The sequence below is a fragment of the Bufo gargarizans genome, chromosome 3, assembly GCF_014858855.1.
Source record: "Bufo gargarizans isolate SCDJY-AF-19 chromosome 3, ASM1485885v1, whole genome shotgun sequence".
In the NCBI taxonomy this organism is placed as follows: Eukaryota; Metazoa; Chordata; class Amphibia; order Anura; family Bufonidae; genus Bufo; species Bufo gargarizans.
The window spans coordinates 341,182,743-341,206,195 of NC_058082.1; the positions used below are offsets into that span (position 1 = coordinate 341,182,743).

A 23,453-nucleotide genomic window follows, 5' to 3' on the forward strand; every position below is an offset into this window, starting at 1 on the left:
AGCGGGGGTCGAGAAGGGTGAACAACCAGTAATCGGTGTTGTCCAAAATGCGTAAAACGTGTGGGTAACGGGAAAGGCAGCTTAGCATAAAGTCAGCCATGTGTGCCAGAGTCCCAACAGGCAAGACTTTGCTGTCCTCATCAGGAGGATGACTCTCAATCTCCTCATCCTCTTCTGCCCATCCACGCTCAACAGATGGAATTAAATTTCCATGGGTACTACCCTCTGTAGCGGAGACAACCATCTCCTGCTCCTCCTCTTCATCATCATCCAATTTGCGCTGAGAAGACGAACTGAGGGTGGTCTGGCTATCACCCTGTGTAATGTCTTCCCCCATTTCCATCTCTTCCACATGCAAAGCGCCGGCCTTAATTGTGAGCAGCGAACGTTTGAGTAGATACAGAAGTGGGATGGTTACGCTGATAATAGCGGCATCACCGCTCACCATCTGTGTTGATTCCTAAAAGTTTCTTAAAACCTCACAGAGGTCAGATATCCATACCCACTCCTCACTTGTGAAGAGCGGAAGCTGACTGGAAAGGCGACGACCATGTTGCAGCTGGTATTCCACTACTGCCCTCTGTTGCTCACAATGCCTGGCCAACATGTGGAATGTCGAGTTCCAGCGCATACTCACGTCGCACGACAGTCGGTGAGCTGGCAATTGTAAGCGCTGCTGCAGCGTTGACAGACCGGCGGAAGCTGTCGATGACTTGCGGAAATGAGCACACATACAGCGCACCTTCACCAGTAGCTCAGGCAAATTGGGTTAGGTTTTGAGAAACCGCTGAACCACTAAGTTAAAGATGTGGGCTTGGCATAGGATGTGTGTGAGCTTGCTGAGCTCCAAAGCCGCCACCAAGTTACGGCCATTATTAGACACAACCATGCCTGGTTGTAGGTTGAGTGGCGAGAGCCACAGCTCAGTCTGGTCTCTTATTCCCTGCCACAGCTCTGTGGCGGTGTGCTGTTTGTCACCTAAGCAGACCAGCTTAAGCACGGCCTGTTGACACTTCCCCACTACAGTGCTACACTGCTTCCAGCTACCAACTGATGGCTGACTGGTGCTGCAAGAGGATAATTCTGAGGTGGAAGTGGAGGAGGAGGAGGACAAGTGGGGGTTGGAGCCACTAATGTAGGTGGTGGCAGAAACCCTGATGGAATTAAGACCCGCAATCCTTGGCGTCGGTAGCACCTGTGCCATCCCAGGGTACGACTCACTTCCGGCCTCCACAACGTTTACCCAGTGTGCCGTCAGGGAAATGTAGCATCCCTGGCCACAAGCACTTGTCCATGTGTCAGTGGTTAAGTGGACCTTCCCAGTAACTGCGTTGGTCAGGGCACGGGTGATGTTACGGGACACATGCTGGTGTAAGGCGGGCAAGGCACACTGTGAAAAATAATGGCGGCTGGGGACTACGTAACGAGGGACGGCCGCCGACATCAGGCTGCGGAAGGCCTCAGTGTCCACAAGCCTAAATGGCAACATTTCCAGGGCCAGTAATTTGGAAAGTTGTGCATTTAGTGTTATGGCCTGTGGGTGGGTGGCTGGGTATTTGCGCTTGCGTTCAAATGCCTGGGGTAAGGACATTTATACGCTGCGCTGGGACACGGAACTGGATATGGTTGCTGATGGTGCTTGCGAAGGTCCACGTGCAGGGCGGGAGGCATCCGGGCCTGCGCCTTTGACAGGGGATTGGCCAGCGGATAACACAGGGGAAGAGAAGGCAGTGGTGGAAGATTTCCACAAGGGTTTGCTCCGGGGAACAGTTGCGGGCCTGTTTGGTGTGGCCCGCCTTTTCCCTTTTGCCACCCCACTGCCTCCTCTAGCCTGTTGCGGTGCTGCGGATCCCTCCCCCTCTGTACTGCTGTCCTTGCTCGTCTTGCCACCTTCCCAGGTTGTGTCAGTGCCTTCATCGTCCACCACCTCCTCTTCCACTTCCTTACTCTGCTCATCCTCCTGACTTGTTGACCTAAAAACAACCTCAGTTATTGACAACTGTGTCTCATCCTCATCATCAACCTCTTGAGACACTAATTGCCATTTGTTTGGCAAGTCTCTCCATGGTGGGAGGAAGTAGGATCAGGGTGAGGATTGTGTTGACAAGACTCTTGGCTACTGAGACTAGACTTGGTGGAAGACAGGGTGGTGCTTAACCGACTGGAAGCATTATCTGCTGCAATCCAACCAACCACCTGGTCGCACTGGTCTGACTTCGAGAGCGTTGTCCTGCGCCGCCCTGCAAACTGGGACATGAAGCTAGGTATCGTAGATGATTGTTTTTCTTGTGCTCTGGCAGCAGGCACAGTTTCACCGCGCCCAGTGCCACAGCCTCTGCGTGCACCATCAGCATCACGGCCACTTCCCTGTCCCTTACTTACCGCAGAAAATGTCGCTGATGTCAGCAGCGGCTAATAAAAAATTACAGGGAATGTCACGGGTATTTGGGATGTGGAAACGTTGCACAGGAGATGTACCCCAGGTAATGTTGCTGTCCACAGTGGACACTGTCTACGGAAAAAGTACACTGGATGTCACTGATATTTTTGGGATGTGCACAGGTTACACAGGAGATGTAGCGTAGCTAATGTCACTGTCCGCAGCGGACACCGTCTACGGAAAAAGTACACTGTATGTCACAGATATTTTTGGGATGCGCACACGTTACACAGGAGATGTAGCGAAGATAATGTCGCTGTCTGCAGCGGCCTAACTATTGCACGCTATTTAGCGCAGGATGTGCTAAAAATAGATAATGCTGCCACACGCAACAATACAGGGAGTGCAGAATTATTAGGCAAGTTGTATTTTTGAGGATTAATTTTATTATTGAACAACAACCATGTTCTCAATGAACCCAAAAAACTCATTAATATCAAAGCTGAATATTTTTGGAAGTAGTTTTTAGTTTGTTTTTAGTTTTAGCTATTTTAGGGGGATATCTGTGTGTGCAGGTGACTATTACTGTACATAATTATTAGGCAACTTAACAAAAAACAAATATATACCCATTTCAATTATTTATTTTTACCAGTGAAACCAATATAACGTCTCAACATTCACAAATATACATTTCTGACATTCAAAAACAAAACAAAAACAAATCAGTGACCAATATAGCCACCTTTCTTTGCAAGGACACTCAAAAGCCTGCCATCCATGGATTCTGTCAGTGTTTTGATCTGTTCACCATCAACATTGCGTGCAGCAGCAACCACAGCCTCCCAGACACTGTTCAGAGAGGTGTACTGTTTTCCCTCATTGTAAATCTCACATTTGATGATGGACCACAGGTTCTCAATGGGGTTCAGATCAGGTGAACAAGGAGGCCATGTCATTAGATTTTCTTCTTTTATACCCTTTCTTGACAGCCACGTTGTGGAGTACTTGGACGCGTGTGATGGAGCATTGTCCTGCATGAAAATCATGTTTTTCTTACCTTGCAGACTTCTTCCTGTACCACTGCTTGAAGAAGGTGTCTTCCAGAAACTGGCAGTAGGACTGGGAGTTGAGCTTGACTCCATCCTCAACCCAAAAAGGCCCCACAAGCTCATCTTTGATGATACCAGCCCAAACCAGTACTCCACCTCCACCTTGCTGGCGTCTGAGTCGGACTGGAGCTCTCTGCCCTTTACCAATCCAGCCATCTGGCCCATCAAGACTCACTCTCATTTCATCAGTCCATAAAACCTTAGAAAAATCAGTCTTGAGATATTTCTTGGCCCAGTCTTGACGTTTCAGCTTGTGTGTCTTGTTCAGTGGTGGTCGTCTTTCAGCCTTTCTTACCTTGGCCATGTCTCTGAGTATTGCACACCTTGTGCTTTTGGGCACTCCAGTGATGTTGCAGCTCTGAAATATGGCCAAACTGGTGGCAAGTGGCATCTTGGCAGCTGTACGCTTGACTTTTCTCAGTTCATGGGCAGTTATTTTGCGCCTTGGTTTTTCCACACGCTTCTTGCGACCCTGTTGACTATTTTGAATGAAACGCTTGATTGTTCGATGATCACGCTTCAGAAGCTTTGCAATTTTAAGAGTGCTGCATCCCTCTGCAAGATATCTCACTATTTTTGACTTTTCTGAGCCTGTCAAGTCCTTCTTTTGACCCATTTTGCCAAAGGAAAGGAAGTTGCCTAATAATTATGCACACCTGATATAGAGTGTTGATGTCATTAGACCACACCCCTTCTCATTACAGAGATGCACATCACCTAATATGCTTAATTGGTAGTAGACTTTCGAGCCTATACAGCTTGGAGTAAGACAACATGCATAAAGAGGATGATGTGGTCAAAATACTCATTTGCCTAATAATTCTGCACGTAGTGTAGTCCTTAAAAGGACTTTTGGGTCTCTGACAAGTTTTTCAACTTAAAAAATAAATTCTCACTCCCTACACTATCTTTCCCTTCTTCATTACAGCTCTCCCTGACTAAAACTGAGCCGAACACGTGTTATCGGATTCTATATAGCACCCGATGACGCGTTTCGGCCAGCCAATCACTGTAATGCCAGTAACCAACATGGCTACAGCATTACTGTGAAGGGCAGTACTCACCTGCACGTTTATTGGCTGCGTAGCAGCCAACAAACGTGAGGGGAGGAGACTCGAGCATTGCGCTCGAGCACATGCAGTATTCGGCCCAATACCGCCATGTGCCGAGCATCGAGATGCTCGAGCTGTACTGGTGTTCGGCTGAGCATGCTCGATCAACACTAGTAGTCATACCTACCTGATCCCCGCCGCTGAGTTCCAACTTCACTGCTCAGGTTTCAGGTTCTCCCCCGAGTCAACTGTTTTGACGCAGCGGCCAATGTGCTGCATGGGTGACACCTCACTGCTGTTGCCATTCAAATTAGATGTTAACATGGGGAGACCAGGGACCTGCAGAGCCTGAGGGGCAGCAATGGAGCTGGGACCCAGTGGAGCAGATTGGGTAAGTATGATTACCACCGCAGGTCCGGCCATTATTTATGGTTCTATGTTGTGCCATTCCCGAGAAATGTATGTTTTTATTAATATGCAGATTAGGTCATTGGAGCACCAAAGGACTGGTCTGAGCCCTTGAAGCACCATATCTACACCATCCCACTGCTCTGGCCAATCCCCCCTCTCTCCGTTAACTGGCAGGGCCAGACATTCCACCGGCTATTATATTGTTAGGCCTGTGCCATTGGTTTTGGTAATGTCACATGTAATAGCTGGGTAATAGCTACTGCGCATGCACCGATGGTGTCAGCATACACCCAGAAGTGGAGGCAATCACTCCGGATGAGGGAGTTGAGAAGATCCTCCCAGCAGCTCTGCTCGACAATTCTGTTCAGAGCCGCTGCCTCCACTTCGCGCTGATGTCATTCAATTGCTCAATAGGTTTCTTAGGAAGCAGTAGCATATCCTCCATGTTTGCACCCATACCGAAAACAATGGCACAGGCACAAGAATACAGGCCAGGAGAAATGTCTTGCCTTAGGAGGGGAGTGGCCAGAGCTGTGGGGTGGTAACAATATGATGCCCCTAGGGCTCAGACAGGCCCTAGGTGCTCCAATGACCTCATTTGCATATTAATTTGGTGCCACATAGTACCATGAATAAGGTTTGTTTTGAATCAGCAGTATCCACCCTACCAGGCGGTACGTTTGATTTAATATGGTTGATTCTGCTGACAGATGCTCTTTAAAAAGGCCATTAGCAGAGAAAGCTGTGATTGTGGCGCGTTTTTTCGCTAGCGATCACAGCATCAACATAGGGAGAGGTCCCCCCCAACTGTTGCTACTGCAGTCACTGGGGCTGACCGTTTTAAAGGGACATCCCTCTGGGCAGATTATGTGGACCGTGTGAATGGGGCCTTAAGTACTGGGACCATCTTTGTTTTTGCATTTTTGTTTTTTCCTCCCCACATTCAAATAACCATAACTTTTTTACATTTCCATTCATATAGCCATATAAGGGCTTTTTGTGTGGGATACGTTGTATTTTTTTATGGCACCATTTAATTTACCATGTCTTGTACTGGAAAATGGGAAAACATTCTCTGTGGGGTGAAATGGATGAAAAAAACACACAATTCCAACAAGGTTTTTATGGGGGCATTCCCTGTGCGTTAAAAATGACATTGCTTCTCAATACGATTACGGTGATACCAGATTTGTATAGTGTTTTTTTTTTCTTTACTAATTTTAAAAAATGTGATGTCATCAAAATTTTCTTGTCATCACCATTTTCTGACATCCATAACTTTTTAATATTTTGGTATGAGGGCTTATATTTGCGGGATGGACTGTAATTTCCATTGGTACCTTTTTTTGCGGTACATACAATTTTTTGGATCACTGTTATTTAATTTTTCGGGGGATAAGGTGACCAAAAATGGTGAATTGTGTGTTTATAATTTTTTTTCCATTAAGGAGTACACGGCGCAGGAAAAGTATTTTTATATTTTACTTTGTACTATTTCAGACATTTTTGAATGTGACGATACCTGTTAGGTTTCCTTTTTTAATTGCTTATTTCTTTTTATATGTAAAATTGGGACATGGGGAGTGATTTGAACTTTTAATATTTTTATGTTTTTTTTTTTTTTTTTACTTAATAACTTCTAGACCCCTTTGGGGGCTACAACCTGGGATCTTTTGATCGCTTGTCCCATACACCATAATAGAGAACTATTATGATGAATGGGATTCTGCCGCTCTGCCACTTGAACAGTGCCTTGTGCACAGCTTTGCAGGCAGATTACAATGACAGCCCTGGGAACCTTCAGCAGGCCCTAGGCTGTCATGATGATCGATTGGAGCCCTGCCATTTTACGAGTCACCTCCCACTGCCTAACTCCACAGATGCCGCGATCGCTATCAAACGTGGCATCTGAAGGGTTAAATGACCAGGTTCGCGTCATCGCCGATTCTGGTCATTGGGGCCGCGTCTCTGCTGTATTATACAGCCAGCACCCACCATGTATGCAGTGGGGTCAGCGCAGCAGCCCGCTTCATACATTCCCCCAGCCACTATGACATGCAGGTACGTCACAGTGGCTGAAGGAGGTTAGTTTTTAGTATGTCTGAATCAGGGTGACTGTATTTTATAGGTAAAGGTTACTTCATTAGTGTATTATTTTGATTTTTTTCACCATAATCTGTCCCTTCACATAATAAATTACAAAACTAGCTGCCTGCAGCCACCACTAGGGGGAGCTCAGTGCACAGGAATTTATACATCTATTGTAATAGTCTCTTTGCACTGAGCTCTCCTATTGGTAGCTGCATACTAATGCAGTGCTTTCCCTTCCGGAAGAGAGAAAGTTCAGCATAGGACCCTCTCCCTGGGCCCCGCAGTAGTCACTTGGTCTGTCTCTATTGAAGGTATGCAGGTCTAATTATCAAATCCGCAAATAAACAACAGGTAAAAATCTACATTGAATTGTCGACTTTCTTGCAGAATCTGATCAATTGTCAATGGTTTTAAAATGTGAAGATGAGGATTTTCCTGCAGATCTACAGGTAATCCGCAGCGTAGGCTACAACTAATGTACTGTATTTTCTGGCGTATAAGACGACTTTTTAACACATGAAAATCTTCTCAAAAGTCGGGGGTCGTGTTATACGCCGGGTGTCGTCTTATATGCCGGTATACGGCGTGCTGAAACTTACTTCCTAGCAAGACTGGAAAAGCTGTCCTTCTCCAGCTTCAGGGACAGGCGCCCTCTAGCTGAGCCACCGTGCGCTGCATCCCGGCCAGCCGCTCCTGAAGCAGCCGATTCTCCCTGCTCTCAGTGGTTTTCTAATGCCGGCAGTATCACATTGCATACTACCGCTCAGATCGTCTTGAAGACAGGGAGGGCTGGGCAGGAAGGGAGAGCTGACCCACCCAATCCAAGCAGGCTCTGTATGCAGTGTGCACAGAAAATACCGGTGATTGGCTGGTTGTTGTATACTGGGTTGGATTGGCGATTCTGAGGGAAGGCAGGGGGAAGCAGGAGCATCTGCACTTCAGCCAATTCTAATGTTGGCGGATCTCTAATGAAGTTTGGTGTGCATCTTATATATTAGTACAGGCATGCTCAACCTGCGGCCCTCCAGATGTTGTAAAACTACAACTCCCACAATGCCCTGCTGTAGGCTGATAGCTGTAGGCTGTTCGGGCATGCTGGGAGTTGTAGTTTTGCAACAGCTGGAGGGCCGCAGGTTGAGCATGCCTGTATTAGTATATACCACCACATGTATCTGGGGATCCGATACATGTGGTGGTGAATACAGTACAGCACCAGTATCTGTATATGCAGTACAACACCAGTATCTGTACCGGTTCATACAGTACAGCACCAGTACATACAGTACAGCACCAGTACATACAGTACAGCACCAGTATCTCTACCGGTTCATACAGTACAGCACCAGTACATACAGTACAGCACCAGTATCTGTACCGGTTCATACAGTACAGCACCAGTACATACAGTACAGCACCAGTATCTCTACCGGTTCATACAGTACAGCACCAGTACATACAGTACAGTATACAATTGGCTAACAGTCAACTCAAGACCCCATCATGGCTCTACCAGCAAGAAGAAAGAAATATGAAGACAGTTTCAAACTTAAGGTTGTAAACTTTGCCATGGAACATAATAACTTTGCTGCTGCAAGACAATATGGAGTAACAGAAAAGATGGTTCGGGACTGGAAAGCAAATGAAAAAGCATTAAAGAGTATGCCAAGGGGTAAGTGTGCATTAAGGAGAGGCACCCCACATTGGCCAGAACTCGAAAAACATATAGCAGACATGGTGAATGAGCATCGCCAAAACAGTTATGTAGTGACACAAAATAAAATAGGTTTGTTTGCACTTCAGTGGCCAAATCTAAGCCAGATCACAGCAACAGATTTAAGGCCACTGCATCCTGGTGTACTAGATTCTTGGAAAGGCATAGTATGGTACTGAGGCAAAAGACGAAAACTGCACAACAGTTACCTGCAGATCTTAATGCCAAAGCAAATAGCGTTGGAGGGGTAGTCTTATACGGCGAGTATAGCCCAAACCCTATATTTTAACTGGAAAATTTGAGGGTCATCTTATACACTGGAAAATACGGTAATTGAAAATTATTTTGTAAAAACTGCAGCATTTCTATTCCGTGTGAATTAACCCTTCTCTAGAAGCATTGCATGTAGATAATATTACACTTCTGGGAAAGGAGATCCTCACCGACCATTGTATGGCCAAATATCATTTGCTATTAATTGTTATTTCTAAATGTAGAATTACCCTGTAACCACTTGCTGACCTCCCATCACGGCAGTCACCACTTTTTTTTGGGGTGGGGTGGGGGGTTAAACAAACAGTAAAAAATAAAATCACAATAATAAAATAAAAAATGCCGCCACACACCATACCGCAGCTTCTAGCCCTGCCGTGGGGAACATACATGTCTTATATCAAATTGACCATTATGGAAAGGGGACATTATTGTAAAAAGCATTTTAATTGCAAAAATATTGTGGAAAGGAGACAATTTTTTTCACTATTGTTTGGGTATAAAAAAATAAATAAATACTATAATAGAAATGACATAAAATAAAGTTCCTAAAAAAGGCATAAACATTATTTACATAACCGATCTGAAAAAAAAAAGTATGGCTTTCAATAGCCCAGTGTTGAACTGGTTAAAGATTTTTACTTTTATTCACTTACATGTCAGCTTTGTAAAATAAGTTAAAAATCATCAGTTCCTACTCTGTACCAGTAGATGGCGCAGTGGTATAACCTACTCACTATAGTCACACTGATTTCTCCCCAGCTTCATTACTGACAGTACATTGCAGGCAACAGCAGAGCCTCCTGTTATTTCCAGTAGGGGGCACTATGCTGACATGTTTGGAACCCCAGCTACTGCTCCAGGATGTTCCTTGTACAGATGTTTTTAGGTTCTCTCCAAAGTACTGAACCAATACAGTCCAGGCAGCTTCCCTGGTTCTTCAACCGAAGCAAGGAATTTACTGAGCCCCATGTTTCTTGTTGGGTGTGCTGCTTTTCAGATGTTAAAACCACAAAAAAAAAATTAAACATCTCTGAAGCATTGCTTTACCAGCAGACAATCTAGATCTACTGAATGTCATGCAGCAAACACATGATGGCACTTCTGTCCACAAGCGCTTACCATCTAATGAAGAGTCTATTCTTTACGCCATGAGCGCACCTGACAACATAGAACCTGGAAGTGGAAAGTCATATTTGGGCACCTCAAGCTGCATGGGTAACCATAAAGAAGAGTGGGCCCCATAAATGGGGCTCCAACTGGAGCATGTCACCAGGGACAGATTTGGCTTTTTTGGGGCCCCAAGAAAATGTACATCTGGGGCAGCACCTGCTGCACCAATAAGCTCCCCACTGTCACACTGCCCCTCTCTCAGGTTAGCAGGGCAGCCTGGGCACTTCTGCCGTTGTTCTACCCCTGAGATGGGCCCCCGCTCATCCACTGGGCCCCTGCGTAGCTGAACCGGCTGTACAGGTGGTATGTCCACTCATGGTTTAGTTGTTTAGTTTTTTATTTTCAGGCAACTGCTTGTGGCCAGCGGGGACCCCTGATCTCTGGTTTGCATGGTGGTAGTTCGCCCCTGCATGCCACCATTGTAACAGGTCAGTCTGATGCGTATTCGTTGTCCTAGCCTTCTCTTGTGGCCCCCTGGCTAATTTTCCCATTCCTTATTCACTCAGGTGGAGGTCTCTCTGGAGTGGAAGCCTTGTGCAAGATCACACCTCCCATGGGAAAGAAATATGAGGCAACCCAGTTTGGGTCTCCTTCCTTTAAGGTGTCCACAGCATCTGCCTTGACTGCCTTCATGGTATGCATGCTCTTGATGCTATGGAGAGCAATAAAAGTGTGAAATGCTGTGGCGGATATTTCTGAACAAATGATTACATTTTTGGGACCTCTACCAACAACTCTATCTAGTCCAATGTGATGCATAATTCATGGACAATGCCAGGGCACAATCCAACAATAAAAGCATTGCATTTATATTCATCTTAGGAGGCATTGTGTGGATCCAGCCTCCCATTGCATACATGAGCATTTATAGGGGTCCTACAAGAGGTTCTATGAGGATGCAAAGACATTACAAGAGGCTGTCTCTTATCTGTCAGGAGCACAAGTAGAAGCCTTGCTTCTCTCAACTGATTCCTATGATGACAGACTGTCTTAAAGTTTGCAGCAGAGGGGAATCCTGTAGAGAGAAGGTGGATCCTGTGAGAGGGCTGCCTTAGCAATGAGGATGGGTTCCCCGGTGAGTGAGTGGGTGGCTGCTGCTATTTTAACTCATTATTTGACATCATCCAAACTGCAGATATAGGAAAGTGATGAGCTGTCCCTGAACAAGCTGTGTATAAAATGACCTATAGACTTAACAGAGAGAAACTCTCCAGAGATAATGCAAAGTCTCTGAGGCTACAGTATAGTCTTGTTTCCAATCTGTGACTCTCTGTCTATTGCATAACTACATTTCCCAGCATCTTGAGATTTGAATTTCTGTAACAGTTGGGAAGGAACAATTTGGAGACCACAGGTCTGGGAAATTCAAGTACTAGGGTCCCTTACCAGGGGACCACAGTTTGGAGACCACAGGTCTTGAAAGTTGAAGCCCTAGGATCTCTTTCCAGGAGCCACAGTTTGTAGACCACAGGTTTTGGAAGTTCAAACAATGGGATCCCTTACCAGGGGGGTCACAGTTTGGAGACCACATGTCTTGAAAGTTCAAACAATAGGATCCCTTATCAGGGGGTCACAGTTTGGAGACCACATGTCTTGAAAGTTCAAACAATTGGATCTCTTACCAGGGGGTCACAGTTTGGGGACCACAGGTCTTGAAAGTTCAAGCACTAGTACACAGGTCTACATCAACCTGGCCATGCTTATCACACAGTAGTTGCACAGGTTGACTATCTCTTGCTGTTGTATTCAGCATGTTAAATATTCTGGACATCATTCCTGTTACTACACATGAAGAGCAAACTATGCCCCTGCAAATGCGCTGGACCTCTGAAAAAGAAAACTAGAATGCATCAAAACAGCATGCTGAACGTTATAATTCCATCTCAAAGATATAACCAATTTCTTAATCTGCAGAACCACTAGCCCCATCATCCCCTTCCTATTATAATAAAAAGAACATGCTGAGAGTAATATATCATTCTACCTTAGTCACTGGTAATATTGCATATTACAAGCAAAGTGTGACCTACAGAGACTATAACCCCCATCATTTTTCTCCACTAGCAGGACATCTTGACTAACCTTTGACTGCTGTAGACATAGGAAGGCATTCATGGGTTAATCAGGTCTTCCTTGTGTGAGGCAGAGCCGTGTGGATTTGGGCAGGCAGTGAAGAGGTTACATAATCCAGTTGCTAGACACAAGCAGAGGGGACTCCTGTACCGCAGCTCTGCGCAGGGCTGTTCATTTCAGGACCTTGGAGAGCAGAGAAGGGGCCAGCTCCTGGGATACTCAGAGGACCAGGGGAGCAGAAGACTAGATGGGAGGCCTGAAGGGGATGAGTGGGAGGCAGGGGGAGAGTGATGAGGTGGATGAGAAGTCCTGCTAAGGATGGCTGGGAATACTGCTCCTTCATCCATCGCTTCTTCTGATGCAATAGCAGCTGGAACCCACTCAGGACCATGAGGACCTCTCTACATGAAAGACCAGGAGCCCCGGCTCTTGCCATCCCTCCAATACCCTGAAGCCCCCTACAGCTTTGGACGACAGCTGCTATGACCATGGCAGGGGGTCGGAGAGGACTGGTTGCTCCACAAAATACCTTTTTGGAGAATATTGTCCGGAGATCTAATGGTAAGGATCTACAAAGCCACCCCATATCTTCTCATTGTTCCTATGCATGAAAGGAGGAATCTCACCTAGAGGTGATTAAAGTGGACAAGAACCTTCTTCCTAAACAATGGTTCACTTCACTTAGCTTGGGATTTCTCACTTCACTATTTAACCCTTTAAGCATCAGCCAGGTAGGACAATCTTTTCCTAAACCTAGTGCAAGGATCTGGTTGACATCTGTTCAATCACTAAAATGAATACTACATGATGGTACTGTTGGTCTGGAGGTATCTCAGGGCAGTAAGGAAGATATGAAGAGAAGGAATGGGTAAAAGAGGGTGAATGTTATATTTTGGGCTATAGAAACCCTACTAGTGTCATCATGTGGCCTATAATCATAGAAGACCACCATAGTCTGCCCTGTGCTTTCTCCGTTGACTTGACATGTGCTTGGCTTAAGGGTCTGGTTAACTAAATGTATCATTTTAATCATTGCCTGCAACTGCATACTTTCAGATGGAGAAGACTTGTCTTTATTACCAAATGTCCATGCATTTGTATCAAGACTGTGACCTGACTGGTACTAACTGACCAATCAGTCTAGTCCAGTGCATCAGTGTAAATTGTAGTACTGGTCCTGCTCACCATGCCACCAGAGATATCCCACATGGGTAGCTATAGTCTGCACTATTCTGCCAGGGGGCTCCTGCCCTGTGTGGTTCTTCTATGTCAAGATGATGAGATACCCCCTTAAGTAGTTACTGAGACCATCAGAAATCTAAAGTCTTCTAAAGGATATCTTTACTTGCTCTTCAGCTCTGAAGTAAGGCATTCTATAGGCTGATAACCCTGTGATACTGGCTTGCTATAGTATGAGGCCACCCCCCTGGAGGCCATGATCTTCTGGAGGTCTATCCTGCATTGATCCTTATTGTTCTTCTTCACTACTATTGATGCAGTGTTCAGTCCTCCTCACAGCTAACCTTCTAGTCTCATGGTGAATGGTCTTTCTTGGTATGTGAATTCCTCTAGTGTACACAAAGGTTTTGGCAGGGCTTGCTGACTCTTATCAAGTTCTATAGATGCTGCAGAGTTGGTAGGTGCTGGCCATTGTTTACCCCATATATTAGAGATCATTACAGTAAATGGACGGATGCATCAATAATTCATGAACTGTGCATAAAGCTCAATATCCTACAGTGTAGAAGGAGAATGCCTGCTGAAGTCCTGTGCTTGTCAGGAGGTAATAAACTGTTAGGTTAATCTGTCTGCAATACCGAGATGTGTAAGTGAGAGGATGCTGGCATAGGAGACACCGTATCTATCTATCTCATATCTATCTATTCCATATGATCTATATGTCTATTCTATCATAAAAGGTTCATAAATGGATTATAATTCATATTAATCCTAAAGGAGTTTTGGTGTAGAGCACCACAGGATGATTCCAACTTGCCAATTTTTGGCATAGCCAGAATGACGTAAAGGTCAAATACGTGTTAGAATTACTCTTGATATTCACAGTGACTGGGGACTTCAGCTCCATCTCTGTCCTTCCCCTTTGGATCTACATCCCAGGGACTTGTGTTCCAAATGGCTTTTATGGAGTCATCAATTGGTTTTCTGGAATTAAATGAAAAAGCAAAAACTCTGGCTGGAAATGGTGGAATACGCTGCATTGTAAAACTGCATTATGGTTAAAAACTGGCACCTGATTGGGGACCCTTAGCATAGTGTAAAAAATGTCGAGCAATTTTGCATCAAAATATCAGCCTAATAGTTTGGAATTTTTGCGCCAGATTTTTGGGATTTTACAGAATATTTTTGCTCAATATATATACAGTATTTTTTTGCTATAAATGCGCAGGCAGAGGTGGAATGCTCCTTCAGATCCTTGACACGGACTTAGTTCCATGCCTTTTATGTAATCTCCTAGAAGAGCTCTTCTTGGCAATCGTTTCCAGTCGGGGGGAAGAATAAATAGCGTAAAGTGTTTTAGTCCATTTATAAACACATGACGTGGAGGCCATTTCTGTCCTTTAGGTCATTAATTGATTGAACCAGGAGAGCCAGTGCTTCTACTGCGCGGCAATAAATGAGAAAGGTTCATTTCATTCCCACAATTTCTTCTTAATATTCTCCTGCGCAGAACCAGAGCAAGACTATTTCAAGCCTTAAAGGGATTCTCCACTTTTTGCAGAAATTTTAGAGATGCCACACACTGAAGTGTAATAGCACAAAAACGACTCCAATGCTTTCGGGCTTACCCTGGCACACATGTAGAAGCCCCCCTCTGTATCCATTAGGGTTGAGTGAATCGAACTCCATGAAGTGGAATTCGATCCGAATTTCAGGGAAAGCCAAATTTCCTTGTGCTCTGTGATAGCGAATCGATTTTCCTTGAATGGTGGTAAAAAATTTAAAATCATACCGCATCCATCCGAGCGTGAAGAGCTGGCCGGCGCCATCTTGATTGAAGATCTTGCACGAAATCCCGTGCACGGTGACATATGACGTCACTACGCCGGCCGATGTGATGACGTCATCATGGGCCCGTGCAAGATTTTGCGCTAGATCTTGAATCAAGATGCCCGGATTTTCGCGCTTAAATGGATGAGGTAAGTATGATTTTATTAATTTTACTGTTTTACAGTATAATATTGCTATTAGATGCCGCGATCTGGGGGATACAATAACAGGGGGCGGCGCAATTCGTCACAAAGGAAATTTTTTAGTGATGCTTCGCTCATCACTAGTATCCATATTAACACGCAGTGGTGTCAATGGCTTTGCAAGATGGTGGCTGTGTCCTCTACTGTACAGGCGGTGAAAGCGTTCATTACAGACATAGATGCAGGAAAGCAGCTATAGATGCCTTGTATCTGCAGCTGCACTGCACAGTTTCTGCACCTGCGCAGTAGAGGATGCCGCCGCCATCTTGGAAAGCTATGCACCTTGGGTAGCGGGACTTCTCCATGTGGGTTAAGAAAAGCCCTCAAACCATGTAGTTTATGTCATTGCACGTCACAGTATGGCTTTTCTGAAATGTATGCAGAAGGAGGAGAACCCCTTTAAAGTGAAATGACTCTAAAGTCCAGGTACCGTTGTGTAGAAGAGCAGGCTAGAGCTGTATCTACATTTTTAGGGCCTGTGGTAAGTATGGGGTTGTCTACCGTCAATGGGCTGAAACCCCCTCCCTTAAGAAGGTGGTCATATTCCATTCATTCCCCCTGAAGGTGAAATATAGTATTACATGCTGACCATTCAAATGAATTGCCCACCATATAATACATAGACGGGTCTGGGTAGGATTTCCAAAAGGACTTACCCCAATTGGACAACCACTTTCCATGCCCCCTATTAGAGCATATAGATGATATTAAGGAAGGGGGAACCTCTCTTTTAGGCCTCATGCACACGGCCGTTGTTTGGGTCCGCATCCGAGCCGACGTTTTGGCGGCTCGGATCTGGACCCATTCATTTAGATGGAGCCGCAAAAGATGCGGACAGCACTCCGTGTGCTGTCCGCATCTGTGGCTCCGTTCCGCGGCACCGCAAAAAAAATATAACATGTCCTATTCTTGTCCGTGATTTGCGGACAAGAATAGGCATTTATATTGCCGGCGCCCATTCCGTTCCGCAAATTGCGGAAGGCAACACGGGCGCCTTCCGTGTTTTGCGGATCCGCGGTTTGCGGACCGCAAAAAACGGCATGGTCGTGTGCATGAGGCCTTAGGCTGAGCAGAGAGCAATTATAAAGAGTAACTCCTATTCTCAAGCTGTAGAGTCTCCATCGCTTTCTGTCCTTAAAGGGGTTGTGCCAAGTTTTCAAGTTATAACTAACTGATTGGTGGGGGTCCGGTTGCTGCGACCACACCGATTATTAGTTATTATTATTTATTAGGACTGAATACCTGGACAACCCCTTTAAGGGACACCTACCAGAAGAGTCTTATAGAAGGCTCTATTGTGTGCAGTAAAATTGTGAGAACTGCGTTGTCCTGAAATATGAATGCTTGAAGGTGCAGGCCCAAAGCCTGAGGCTGCACTACCAATTGATTCAGAATATAAAATTGCTTATTCAGATTTCAATGCATAATGTGGTCATGGAGACCAGGGTTGCCAACCAGAATTTTTCTTTTTATTGGACAACTTAACCCAAAATCACAGACAACAAACATTTTTTACGGACAAATTGGAAAACAATAATGAATAATAAAGGTTATAAGCTCAATGTACTGATAAGACCTCACCACCAGCATTTACTGTCAGCTCTAAAATGATAATTACCACCAAAATAATCTAGTCAAGTACCACGAGAATGAGAAAAATCACAGACACATCTATTTTTTATTTTTATTTTACGGACACAGGAAAAAAGTTACCTATTTTTACGGACTGTCCAGAAATTTCTGGACAGTTGGCAACCCTGGTGGAGACCTTGTAAGAATGGAAATCACCTTTACTGCAATAACTACACCCTACCTGGCTCGAATAGTGGCTCATGTGTTGTATAGGATTCCATGAAACAAGAAACAATGCAGTATATTTCATCAGTAGTGCAGCCTCAGGCTTTGGGCCCGTAATTTCAAATGATCATATATCAGCATAGAAGTAAGGCATTAAAACTATATTTTTTTTTCAATTTTTTTTGTGGTAGGTATCCTTTAAAGAGAATAACTTTAATCAGGACACAGTTACTAATCATGTCTTGAATCCAGCCAGAGGAGGGAAGCTCAGGAGACAGTGACCTCCCTGACCGGTATGGAGTGCTTCAGTCTGACTGATCACAGAGGATGCCATCCTACTCCTGACAATCATTGATTGATCTTAGAGAGCCATTCTTAGTGTGTGTCCAGGGTGGCATGGCTTCTCATCTGACATTCTGAGTTAGTGACATAGAAAGGACGACCTCAGATCTCCATTTTGCATGGACCTCAATGCAAACTCTGTAATGCCCTCCACCATGTGCCATTTAGCATACTGCTATTTTGTGATGTGGCAGAAGGACCCTTGGGTGCAGGCCACAGAGCCTGGGTACAACTCTGTACCCCCTATGGTTATACACCTTATCCATTATGAAAACTGATGCTGGTCATATAGGGCCAGGTTGGGCAATGAATTGGGGATTTACGTCTTCCTTTGGCCTCATATCTCACATGCTGGATGTAATCCATGGGCTGTCCCAAGTTTCTATTAAGAGAAGTTTCTAAGTTTCTTGAATACTAAAGAAAAATATATTAATTTCATTTTTTGTAAGTATTTTTTTAATAAAAAGATAATCAGGTAGATTTATGAAAACTATCTAAAAGACATGTAGACAACCCAACATATTAAAGAGTTTTTCGAGATGTTTTGGAAGTATTACCCAACCCACTACCCCAACACTGTTGTCACTCCACCACCAAATATTGGAAAATGGATCAGATTTATGAAACTGTCTATAAGAGAGATTTTATACAGTTACCATTGATATCAGTGATAACTGTAAGTTAATGTCTTTGCCTTAAGCTCCTCCTACTGGTGGCTGCTGGGAAATGCAGTTTAATGTTTTAATAAATCTACCCCTTTGTGTTGAAGTAATGAGATTAGAAATACTTTTCAAAAATCTCCATTTTTCTCCACCTGTCTCTAGTAAGAGCTGCTTACTCCTACTGCTCGTCTTCCAGCTTGGTCTCTCATAGTGTAGAGAAAGTGCTCCTTGGACTCAAGTATCACCAGGATCATCAGCCGCTTGGACACACAGGGTCAAATATATTTGATGGCTGCCGTTCAACAAAGGAATATGAGTATGGTTGCCTTGCGACCCTCAAGTTGCATATTTGCCAACATTCCCAAATTTTTAAAGACAGTCTTGGCAAATCGGACTGTCCCAGGTGGAAAATTGGCAGGGCAGCCCATAAATGGGTGTACCATTTGGAATGGGGCTTACTGTGAGCACGACCTACAACAATGTTGGTAACTATGAAGTAAAGATGAGGGAACCTAGCAAGATTCAGTTTGGTAAAAAAAATTATAAATTTGGTTTTTGCATGAAGCGATGTGCAATTTGCATATTACTTTCCTAGAAACTGACAGTAGCGTCACCTGGCATACAATACTCATGCATATTTTTTGATCTTCCTAATGATAAAGAACACCCCAAAGATATTCTGGTTCTCTTGTCCTTGTCCCCTATTGAGAGAGGTGTTAGCTTTCAGTTGAATGTTACTTTGGAGGTCTCTCTGGTTCATCTGAAGTTGATCCAAAAAAGTCAAATAAAAGTGCTAAAGGTGTTGTCTGTTTTTGCTATACTGATGATATATCCTCAGGTTAATAGGAAGGAGCCATCCCAATGAGGTGAATTGGGACAGCAGAAGCAATTATACTTGCCACTGCACAGAAAGTAGGTAAACAGTAAGGAGAACACAGCATCCGTATGAGTGCTGCATTATTTTCACACAGCTGAGATATCTTCCTGCCTTTAAACATACTTATGGAGCAAAGCTAAGAAAATAGCTAAGTCAGCCTCCCATCTGCAAATTGCTCTTACAGGACAAACATTATTTATCAGTGTAAAGCAGATGAGAAAAGCTTTTCTAGTTGCAAGGCCTTAGAGGGAACCTCTGGGTGGGTACTATCTATATTAAGGAGACCAGTTGGCATACATGATGACTTTTGTATGCTAGTGTCACGACCATGGTCATGGTCGTGACTCCTGTACCACATGCTGTTGCCTGTGGTCTGGTTTTGTTGTTCAACCACAGGTGAGTGCTGCTAGTATGTTGCCTCACATGTGGTTGCCGCTGGCAACATGTTTGTACTTGGCAGTATAGCAGCCTGAGCTGTTGCTAGGCAGCTTGCTGCAATCTGCATGCGGTTGCACCTGGCAACCTCTCTTTATAGGTGTGCCTTTTATCCGTTTGGTGTGCACGGGGTGTTATATGTGTGTGTGCACTGTGTTGTTCTGTCACTTGCGGTTGTCTGCGGCAACGTGTTCTTTGTGTACATGTGGTGGCAGTGTCTCGGCCTTCTGGCTGGCTCCCAGGACATAGTTGCCACGCATGTCGTTGCCGGCGGTAACAGCTGCTGTGTGATAGGTGTTTGTTAACTTCCCCTGTCTTCCCTTTCCTGGTGTTGGAAGGGTTAATTCCCTTCCTAGTCTGTGAACACTGGGTGTGTCTGTGTGGGTGTGGCTACTTTGGCCTATATAGTCTCTGCTGTGAGCAGTAGTCAGAGGGGTACTTCAGTAATGCTTGCTGGAGTCATCCTCCTACTAATTTACCATCTGCCAGTGTGGACCACCCTTGTGGTCATAAGTTATGTCACACATGATGTTATGAAGGTGTGTTTTTGGTATGCTTGTTTATTGCAGCTTATGGTCCTGGGTTCCTGTGTGTTGTGTGGTGTGTGCTGTGTCCGTGTGTGTTCTTTGGACAGCAGCGCGTCTGCATGGGTTTCAGGCTTTGTGTCTGTGGCAGGTAGGTGCTATACTTGTTGCATTTACCTGCCATTGCCATAGATTGTTTATGTTTCCCCTTTATTGAAGCCTGGCCTGTGAGACTCCTGTTCCTCCGTGCCTAGTTGAGGGCCACCCTGAGGGCTAGTAGGGACTTCAAGGTTCCGGAGTATGAGCCCTCCCACCATCAGGGTCGGCTCATACAGCTAGGAGTCAGGGTCAGAGTTAGGGATATGATAGGAGGTGACCTGCTCACTGATCTCTGTCCTGGCCTTGCAGCGTCTCCATCTTCTCGCATCGCACGGCTGAGGGCTTTCCCCATCCTCAGCAGTGACCGTATGACCACAACTGCTCCTCACATGGTGTTACCTTCGGAAGAGGGTGCAGCATGCATCACCATATGTTTGTGGGGTGCATGCGTGTTCTCCGGAGGGAGAGCATTTTGGGGATTACCGTTGATGCCGTGGTGAGTGGCTAGTCCCCGCCATACCTTCACTGTTGCCTGTTTTGGTGTCCTCTTACCTTTTTATTCTTTCACCGTGGTTTGTTTGGTGTGCGGTTGCATACCTTCGGAAGAGGGTGCAGCATGCAGCGCCATCTGCTTTTGGCCTGCATGCGCGTTCTCCGGAGGGAGAGCATTTTGGGGATCACCGTTAACGGTGCGGTTGGTGGCTTATTCCCCGCCACCTTACCTTCCGTGTCCGTGTTGGTGATCCCTCGTCCCTCTCCATGTTCCTATCTCTGGTCGTCTGCTGGCAGCATTCCGTTAGTGGTCCGGCTGCGTGCTGGTTAGGAGTGTCTGCTGGCAGCGACTGGAGTGGGGACGTGAGTGGAGAGTGGACGCAGTGTCAGTGCGCTCTCCCCGGGCTGTTTCTTTGCTGGTCTCCGGTTCCTGTGTGTTGCTCCGGAGCCTGGCAGTCGGCTCCTGGTTCCTATGTGTTGCTCAAGGGGTCGGCAGCAGTCCTGGGGAGACGCGCATATTATGACACTGATTTCCCTTCTCCTATCCCCTTGTATGGGTCCCTCTCTGGTTTTCCGTTTATTTTTTTTGTGGGGGGCTTTGAGGGGTGGGAGTGTCACGACCATGGTCATGGTCGTGACTCCTGTACCGCATGCTGTTGCCTGTGGTCTGGTTTTGTTGTTCAACCACAGGTGAGTGCTGCTAGTATGTTGCCTCACTTGTGGTTGCCGCTGGCAACATGTTTGTACTTGGCAGTATAGCAGCCTGAGCTATTGCTAGGCAGCTTGCTGCAATCTGCATGCGGCTGCACCTGGCAACCTCTCTTTATAGGTGTGCCTTTTATCCGTTTGGTGTGCACGGGGTGTTATATGTGTGTGTGCACTGTGTTGTTCCGTCACTTGCGGTTGTGTACATGTGGTGGCAGTGTCTCGGCCTTCTGGCTAGCTCCCAGGACATAGTTGCCACGCATGTTGTTGCCGGCAGTAACAGCTGCTATGTGATAGGTGTTTGTTCACTTCCCCTTTATGTGGCTGTCTTCCCTTTCCTTGTGTTGGAAGGGTTAATTCCCTTCCTAGTCTGTGAACACTGGGTGTGTCTGTGTGGGTGTGGCTACTTGGGCCTATATAGTCTTAAAGTCTCTGCTGTGAGCAGTAGTCAGAGGGGTACTTCAGTATCGCTTGCTGGAGTCATCCTCCTACTAATTTACCATCTGCCAGTGTGGGCCACCCTTGTGGTCATAAGTTATGTCACACATGATGTTATGAAGGTGTGTTTTTGGTATGCTTGTTTATTGCAGCTTATGGTCCTGGGTTCCTGTGTGTTGTGTGGTGTGTGCTGTGTCCGTGTGTGTTCTTTGGACAGCAGCGCGTCTGCATGGGTTTCAGGCTTTGTGTCTGTGGCAGGTAGGTGCTATACTTGTTGCATTAACCTGCCATTGCCATAGGTTGTTTATGTTTCCCCTTTATTGAAGCCTGGCCTGTGAGACTCCTGTTCCTCCGTGCCTAGGAGGAACAGGTCGTCTTACCCTGCTCCTAGTTGAGGGCCACCCTGAGGGCTAGTAGGGACTTTAAGGTTCCGGAGTATGAGCCCTCCCACCATCAGGGTCGGCTCATACAGCTAGGAGTCAGCGTCAGAGTTAGGGATATGATAGGAGGTGACCTGCTCCCTGATCTCTGTCCTGGCCTTGCAGCGACTCCATCTTCTGGCATCTCACGGCTGAGGGGTTTCCCCATCCTCAGCCGTGACAGCTAGACAACGCTCCTCTTGATTTATGGGGAAAATATATGCAAATTATCACATCTAACATCTGCTGGCATCAGATAGATTTAGGGAAGCTAATTTGAATATCTTTCCCAGAAACCCAAGGGGGCATCACCTGGCCTAAAATATTGCGCACATGTACTCCGCATACTAGAGGCTCTCCATAATAAGAAAGAGTACCTATCATACAAAGCATATATATTGTTGAGAAACACACATTTGTATATTTGTATCTCTCTTTCTCTCTCGGTCTCTCCTGAAACAAACCACAAAAAATTTGGTTTCATGTGAATCGGTACTTTTTGAGAAATTCGGCCCGAATCACGAACTGGTAGAACCGGTTCGCTCATCCTTACTATGAAGTTGAAGACTGTGACATGACAGTTCCAAGAAATTAATCCTGCTAGATTTGTTGCAACTGTGGTGTTGCAACACGACCCCCGTTTCACTTTCTGTAGCTGCAATGCAGGCAGCGCTACACTGCAAGCTATAGCCGTACAACTAGTGTCACAGCAAAAGTACTTGTGTAGACCCCAAAGAAAATTCTATCCAAGGCTCTTGGGCTATTACACACACACACACATATATAAAGATGTGTCCTTCCTTTACATTTCCTCTTGTCTGGAAACCAGCAACAAGTGCTCAATTCCCCTGCAGTGCCCCCACAGGGGAAATGAAGCATTGCATTGTTCTATTTGAAATCAATAGACTATTCCTGTAATGCACAGACATGCTAGGTCCTCCAGAAACAGAGAGATGCTGTGTATAGCTGCTCTCTGCTTGGTCTAATAGATGAGGGTCCTTTGTCTTAAACTCCTTAAAAATAAATAGTACTGATAGGTTCGGAGGTCCATAATGTAAGAGTGCAAGCATCGGCGTACATGAAAGTTTATTGTGATGTTCCCATCCCGTGCACTGACCTTCTACTAGATAAACGTGTGACCCAGGAAGGGAGACAAGTGTTATTAAGGCAAGTAA

At 45.5% G+C, this 23,453-nt stretch overlaps 1 protein-coding gene across 1 annotated transcript in view; it reads left to right on the top strand.

The window, feature by feature from the left end:
- The first annotated feature begins 12,758 nt into the window (after positions 1-12,758).
- Positions 12,759-23,453, top strand: part of KCNH1 (potassium voltage-gated channel subfamily H member 1) — a 386,448-nt gene continuing 375,753 nt past the window's right edge. Inside the window, exon 1 of the mRNA XM_044286155.1 lies at positions 12,759-12,837. Coding sequence (XP_044142090.1) covers positions 12,759-12,837 — 79 coding nt within the window. The remainder of the gene's footprint in view (positions 12,838-23,453) is intronic.